The sequence below is a fragment of the Micromesistius poutassou genome (genome assembly GCF_964030765.1).
Source record: "Micromesistius poutassou genome assembly, contig: SCAFFOLD_5775, whole genome shotgun sequence".
Taxonomy (NCBI): Eukaryota; Metazoa; Chordata; class Actinopteri; order Gadiformes; family Gadidae; genus Micromesistius; species Micromesistius poutassou.
In genome coordinates this window covers 1-8054 of record NW_028177720.1, presented here as the reverse complement: position 1 = coordinate 8054, position 8054 = coordinate 1, and the positions used below count along the sequence as shown (strand labels likewise).

The 8054-nt window shown below is 42.6% G+C and overlaps 1 protein-coding gene across 1 annotated transcript; it reads right to left on the bottom strand.

Moving 5' to 3' along the window:
• Positions 1-704: 704 nt before the first annotated feature.
• On the bottom strand, positions 705-6395 carry LOC311375775 (transcription factor COE3; the record flags this gene model as incomplete). The annotated part of the gene is made up of 6 exons (XM_084490837.1): positions 6132-6395; positions 5698-5854; positions 5309-5372; positions 5004-5059; positions 2883-2956; positions 705-777 (listed from the first exon to the last, which is right to left on the bottom strand). The coding sequence occupies exons 1-6, from the start codon at positions 6260-6262 to the stop codon at positions 705-707; spliced, it is 555 nt and encodes a 184-aa protein (XP_084346963.1). The 5' UTR covers positions 6263-6395.
• Positions 6396-8054: the final 1659 nt, after the last annotated feature.

The window sequence follows — 8054 nt, the reverse complement described above, 5'->3', positions numbered from 1 at the left end:
TGATCTCTTTGCAGTTGTAAATCCCCGCCGCCCAACGGACGCCTAATTTGACAGAAGGCAAGGTGCAAAACAACAAACTACTGCCTGTGTGAACGCATCACCGATGCCGTTTCTACACAAAAGGGGGCGGGACCCAGAGCACAGCTACACCTGAGCCAATTAGCCGTGTTCCCAGCATGTCGCCGTGACGATGGAAACACCTCTGATCCAAGGAACCCCCCCCCCAGCTCCCACCCCAGGTGGTGACCTCCCCCTCTGAGCACAGGTACGCTGGGAAAGACGCCCCTCTGCTCGTCCCATGTCCAAGACCCTCGTTCTCACGCACACACACACACACACACACACACACACACACACACACACACACACACACACATGGGTGCTGCGAAAGTGGAAGGATGTTGGCCCCACCTGGGCACACACCCCTCGCTCACACACACACAAACACGCACCATAAGGCTGTTACCTTCCAGACTTCCGGTAACTCCCATGCTTATCGTATAGCGTGTATCCATCTGCTCCATACCGTTTGTTTTTGTGTGTGTATGTTTAACAGCTTCACCCGTTCATCAAATCACTCTCAGAAGGTCACTCTGTCACTTCTCCATCCCATCACGCACGCACACACACGCACACACACACACAGACATGCGTGCGTGCACACACACACGCACACACAGGAGAAGGTGTAGTAGAAGGGAAGCCTACCGGTCGATGATCACAGGGTCTGAAGGAGTCTCGTTTCGGTTCCCACAGCTTTTCTTGTCGCAGCACCGGCTGGGAACACAGACACACATTGTGTTAAAAAAATACAACACACACACACACACACACACACACACACACACACACACACACACACAACCAAGGCACCGCCACCACTTCTAGCAGTTCTTTCCCTCAATCGACACATGGATTTCATACGTGTCACATGACATGAAATAACAAACGTAAAAAGAAAGTTTGTTTGTTTTGGGGGTTGTGGTGTTTTTTTTGTGTTTGGTTGTTCGTTTTTTTTCCACTACCTTGTCTCATCCATTGATGCTGACGGCTGATAAAATAAAATAATTAAAAAATAAATATCGAGGAGACGCCGGGTGAAAACAACATGTTGTGTTGTTTGGCTAAGAGTTGTAGGGGAGGGGAGTGGGGCTTGCAGCCAGAAGGCAGGGGAGTCACTTACAACAGCTTCTGCTTTTGTTTACCTCTAATTGCCAAGCTGCTATTTCTTAGGGAGATGCAAGGTGCCACCCTCAACCAATATTTCTGCGGGGCATTTATCAATTATGCCCTCAAAAGCACTAATCTATCTTCCCCACCGCATGTTCTCAACAAAAACCCTCCTCTCTCCCTTAGAGTGTATATGCTAGTTAGCTTGCTAGCTGTCTTGACATCTTTTGATTTTTGCAACTTGAATCAATGTGTGTGTGTGTGTGTGTGTGTGTGTGTGTGTGTGTGTGTGTGTGTGTGTGTGTGTGTGTGTGTGTGTGTGTGTGTGTGTGTGTGTGTGTGTGTGTGTGTGTGTGTGTGTGTGTAAGAGAGAGGGAGAGAGAGGGAGAGAAAGAGAGAGGTGGAGAAACTGAGAAGAAACATCATCCAACATCCATTTGAAATGAAAACATATATATACAACTAACGCAAATATGTGCATGAGAATTGATTAATGCCATATGGCCACAGGAAGAACAACACACACATAATGTCTGTGAACCGTAGAGGTTTTAGGCCTGAATGTCTCTCATTAGCATGTCTCTCTGTGGAAATATTGACTGAGATGAAGATTTTATTGATAATCGTCCACATGGTATGCCTACTCCGAAGGCGACTAGGCTAATATAATTGAAGGGAAAAGTCTAAATAAAATTAAGAATAGTGGTGGGAGTGCATTATGCTCATGAAGTCCTCAAATGAAAACATAAATTGTACGGTGCGTCTGTGTCGTCTTTGCTTCATTATGTGCGCGGGTTCAAGTAGGCCTACTTGCTCATTTTACAACAAAATGCACTCCCCCCCACACACACCACCCCCCAGTGACAGAAAATATTACCTCGAAAGCAAAAGCATATTCAATGTGTCACAAAGTAAGTGATGGATGCATGTATAAATTGAGCGTGAGTGATGAGTTTATGCATGGAAAAAGACAAATCTCTCTTTCTCTCTCTCCCCCTCTCTCCCTCCCTCTCCCTCTCTCTCTCTCCCTCTCCCTTTCTCCCTCTCTCTCTCTCAGGGTTCCACTTGCGCTCAACCTGCTCAGTGCCGAACAATACCGCGGTGTAACAAAGGGGGGAGGTTAACCGACAGTATCCGAATTCAATGTTCAGCCGGCGAGCTCCACAATAACAACAAAGCGCGTATTCCCCTTTAAGTATCAATGACAGCGTTGAATGGCGGCGCAACATGAGAGCTGCAGATTTATGTGGTTAAGTAACGCTAAAAGCCCGGCTGATCATTGGCGACAGGTGGGCATCAACGAGAGGCTGACAACACTGTGGTGCAAGAAGGAAGGAAAGAGACCAGCAGGGAGAGTCGATAAACTGATAACTGTGACGATGAGAGACAGTCGACAGACTTATCCCAAATCTAAATATGCCTTCGAGAGCGTGTTGAGGTTTTTTTTTGGAGGGAGAATGTGTCGTTTATAGTCGATGTGAGGGGTCTGCATGAATAGTCCAAGTCCAATATAGTTCCCGGTGTCAGAGCGATAGTCATCATATTATATGATCAGGGTTTTTTGTCTGTGCTAGGCATGATTGAATATAGCCGCCTATACTTGATACATGATTGCATCATGGCTCAGCTCAGAGCTCGACGTGGCCTCGTGGTGAAATGTCTTCCGCCAGTGTCTGCTGAATGGATGGACACACACGACGCGATATGCTTACCTGCACATTATCTCGTGGGTAAGGAGAACTCGACACATTTCTGGGTTCTTGTCTTGGCCTTCGTACACTATCGCCTTTGGAGGGAGAGACAGGGGAAGGGGGCGAAACGTTAAATACACCAGGGAGGAACCAGGGGTCACACCATCACCTCACAATTATCACGGACGTAGAAATGAGTTACAGTAAGATACACACTATGTAAAAAGAGAATTACCAATATTTATGAATTAGGGATTTATGTAGGTTATGCTTTAACACAATAAAATATTCAATGTGCATTTTATCAAAAACCTCTTGAGTACTATATTTGGCCACCAATAAATAAGGACTTAAATATATTATTGAAACAGCATAACACGACCAATTACTATTAAATTAATAGCATTTGTATTATGAATAATTTTAATATTAATAATTATATTAATGTTATAAAGGTCATGGCCTTTATTGTATTTATATTATAGATAACATAAATAATAATGCAGCAATTGTTTTTAATTATAAGTGTTAGTAACGTAGACCTATAGATATTTTTTATTATTATTTATATAGCATTATTACCAGTGTCTGTATAACATACTATTAAAAACCACGCCTAATTATCATAATTATCATCATTAGCTATTTTGCATGCCACAATAGGAGTAAAAAAAACATTTCAACACGGAGATAAAGAGAGGGCTAAATAGAGAAAGGGGGAGAGAGGGAGAGAAAGCGACAGAGGGATTTTCACGACGAGAGATCCAATAGAAGTGCCATCAATATGCTTATAATCTGGGGATATTTGGGGGAAAGTGTTAATGGGCAATCTGTTGTTTATTTTGAGCCGCTAACAATGATCTTTCTGTGGATAAAAAGCGGTGTCTGGCGGTACGGTTGAGTAATTTTTGAGCATTGGCTGAAACAGATGGCGCGGGAGCTATCAGTTCTTCCCTCTCCCTCTCGCTCCCTCCTCGATGCCTCCCCTCCTGTCTCCCCTTCTCTCCGGATGCGAGCCACTCCATCCCTCGTAGGCTGTACTCAGGCTCAACACCAGAACTTGTAAAGTGGTTGCTGCTGCCATAGTAGGCACTACACACACACTACATCCAGTACCAGATACAGGCCTTTAAGTGATCAGAGAGAAAAAAAAACGCCATGTTTGAACTAAAATTTCAAAGCAATAGAGGATAAATCTTTTTTATTATTCTACGAGCTGTCAGGGTTTTTTTTTGCATCGTTTAATTTATTGCGTTGCCGACAAACTTGAACATGACTTCGGAAATAAATAATAAAAAAAAGTGACATTTAAAAATAAAATTTAAAAAGGGAACATCCTTGATGTAAATTGTTATTCTGCTCGACGCGGTGTATCTTTTAGTTGAGGGGTGGGGGGAGGGGGGAGGGGGGGCAATGCGATTATCTATATTGCTTTGATTTATGTCGCTCTTTGCAGCTGTAGAAACAGAAATCCATAAACTGCTTGTTCTGCGTCATTGACTCGGATCATTCGCACAGGAATGCATGCCTGCGACTACAGTGGCTTCACGGCTCTATCCGGGCTGTTTTTAACCCTCCAGTTAAAAAAGGAAACGCACAACTCACATGCACAAACGGGGTCGCCCCATACTTTCATTTCTAATGGGTTTTCTAAATGTAGGCCGGTGTGTATGATATATATATTTAACCAAAAAAACTTCCACCGCGTTGGATAATTGTTTTATAAGCACACTGAAATATAGATTGACTGGATATTTTATGGGAATAAAATATATGTAGGCCTATACAAAAATGAAAGTGTATTTTTTTTAATCGCTTTAATTGGTTATTTAGATTATTTACCTATCATTATTAGGCCTACCGTTATTATTTGTAAATATTGAATAATGACTTAAATTGTCCAAGCACTGCTGAACATTTGGGAGTGTTGTAATATTACACGACCAAACACGCGAAAGGGGAGCTGCCCTTTCCTTTCGGGCAAACAGTAATCTATATTTCAATGTTTCTGCTCACACAATGCCCTTCAAACGCATCTCAGAATGAACACATGGCAGAGGGACTGACACTCAAGTCTAAGTATACCCCGGGAGCCACAGAAAAGGGTGCATTCAAATTGTAAAAGAAGAAACAGTTGCTTACCTGCTTTGTCATTGAATCGATTAACCGTATGTAAAGATCCTGTTCTGTCCTGACTCCTGGGGAATGAAATACATGATTTGTTAGGACGTTCATTTGGACAGGCAGGCAGTAAAAGGGGCAGAGGAATTTGTCCCTTTGACACCGATTAAAAAACAGAATAGCGAGCGTTGGGATGTCAATTTCAGTCATTTACAAAGTTTGTTGTTATTTGTATTATTTGTATTATTAGTAGTATTACAAGTAAAGTTGTATTTATTTTTGTTGTATTTTGTGTTGTTTGGCTATATATTGAATGCAGAACTCACCATTGCTGTACAATAACTGTAGTTTGTAATGTATCCCATTGTTAGTTTTTTCACTGTTTGGTTCCTGGTGGAAACAATAATTGGTGAAAATTAACCATCCACAGAGAAATATAATATATACGTTTTTTTCCACACATCTGGTTGTATGGTTTGTTAAAAGAGTGAAGTCTGACCCCTTACTCAAGGCTTACAACCACTTTGTGGCCACAGCGAATTATTAAAAAAAATACAAAATAAAACAGATATTATATTGATTCATATTCGTGACTCCTTCCTTCTCCTGCACCTGGTTGACATTTCAAACGACACATAATGTAATTGCACAAAAAAACATGCACGGACTATCCCTGCTCACAGGAATACACTACATTTGTTTGGTTGTTGCTTACTTTGTCCTTCTCCACAAAGTCCACAAAAGCTGTCCTCTCGATCTCCACTGGCTGACCCTGTCTGTCGTACAGGGCCAGGACGAAATGGAAAAAATTGGATTTTCTGAGGTTGGAGGGGGGCTGCTTTTCATAATGTGCCCGTGCCAAGCCAACACCGCTGCGGGGAGAGAAGGAGAGAGCAGCTCGGTTAAGTACCGCACACGAGGGAGAGATGATGATGGAGCTGCTGATGAAAACATTGCAGAGATGCACAAGGACGTTTTGGAGCGCGGGATATTTCTTGATTTGTCACAATAAGGGCGAACTGCTGGTAATGAAAGAAGGGGGAAAGCCGAAGGGGGGCATTGGGAGACCGTAATTGATACAGAGTATTGAGGGGATTGAGGGTCGATATGAGGAATGCGTGAGAAAATCAGATGATTTGGCATGCGTACCTTTGGGCGGCTGTGTTCGCGTCCACCACCCCAGCTGTGTGCATCCACGAGCGGACCGAATTGAGCCCACCGAGCGGTTCCTCCTTCATCGTGGTGCCACCCCGCGATATAGTTTCCTGAATCCCAAACATTTAGGACAATTTGCGTGCAAAAGGGGGAGCCTCCTGCGAAATGAGGGTAAATAAACGTCCACACGCGGTATCCTTCAGGGTTTTGCGGGATCAGTCGTGAGCGGTGCGAGGGAACGGCTGGTCCACAGGTCTCGTCTCCCTCTTCTGTCTGTCCTGACTTGGAACGATGTGAACAAGTCTCAAAGTGCCGTACTTAGTTGGAGTGCTATCCACAGACTGGGGAACAAGAATAAGAAAAAAAACGTGAATTGTTCAATAGACGCGATTTTTTTGTTGTTGCTATTGTTCCTCTTTGTTTTTTTGTTTTTTCTGTTGTTTTGTTTTTTTGTTGCTATTCACAGAAAAATCGATGGCAGTTGTTTGGGTTGTTTGGGTGATGCTGCAGCTCTCAAAGTGCCGACATCCCCGAAGCACCGCGTCCAAAAGCGTCAGGACTCGAGTTGAATAAAGCACTCCTGGAAAAGGTGCTGCTGCTTCTCCACAAGACAAACACGAGGCAGAGGCTGATCACCGTGGAGGTGTTCCTTGTACACAGGAGATGTGGATAAGGGGCCTTTCGCGTCGTGCACGATGGATGGGAACATGCAAAACTAAGCCCTCTTTCCCGGAGGACTGAAATCTTTCCCGGGAGCCAAAACTCTAAACCCACGGGAGAGGCTCTGTCAGAATATGACGCTCACGGGGCGTTTCTTTGACCATATATGGAGCTCTGACGGTTCCTGTCAAGCAGTGGCGCTCGACTACGCGAGTCCTCGCCTATAGCAGCAACACGAGAACATTCGCTCTACTTTCCTCATACTAGGCCTATATGGGGTGAGTTAATTTTTTTTCTCAATGATATAAAAATTCGACGAGGTGTACCCATCACACAAAATCAGGGAGAAATAAATACAATAACTCAAAATCAGAAGTGGTCAAACTGTGGATAAATATCTGGCCTAAATTAATACAAAATGAGGCATAGTTGCAATGATGTCATTTTAATAGTATTACGATAGATTGTATGTTGTCAGAATTTGCAATCATTTATTTAACGAAAGCTTCTTAATTGCCTTGTTATTATAGGAAATACATACTATTTTAGCAAGTGTTTTTTTTGCTAAACATCATATTGTGCTATATATTCATTTAGCCTACATATCTGTCCTAAATTTGGAATATTTTGTATTGTGATGTTTTTTATGTTAACAACCCTGAATCAAGAGCAATATTACCATGTATATGGAATTTATTGTGTCTATAATTGTTTTATCTTTTTAAAAGGTTTCATTGGATTTGACATTTGACGGAAGTCTTATTTTCAATTATATTAAATCAATCAAACTGCCCTAACAGACAGGATTATCAATATTTGATCAGTTATTTCTCATTTCTATTCTCATATTCCTCTTTTTGTACTGGCTCAATGTCAGACCCAGTGACTCTCTTTTGTATGGAGTACTTTTAAAAGCCAGAAAGTCAGAAAAATATTTTATTCATGACACTAACTTTTTATTTTTATTTTGCGAAATCTTCCCTTTCATCGTATGTAGCCCTATGACTTCCTCCACGCCATCAGAAAGCATGTATATTCACAAAACATCTTAATCGACCGACAACCTTAACATGTCCGAGTGAGCAACCCAAGCGGTTCATTAGGCGGAAAGGAGGAGAGGAGAGAGGGAGAGAGAGAGAGGGGAGGGTGAGAGGAAGAGAGATGTGCGTTGTATCCTGAGCAATCTATCTCGCTGGTGGTGAGGGTTAATAGCTGTTGCCAAAGATAAGTGAATTATAAGCTGTTGCTTTTCACCTC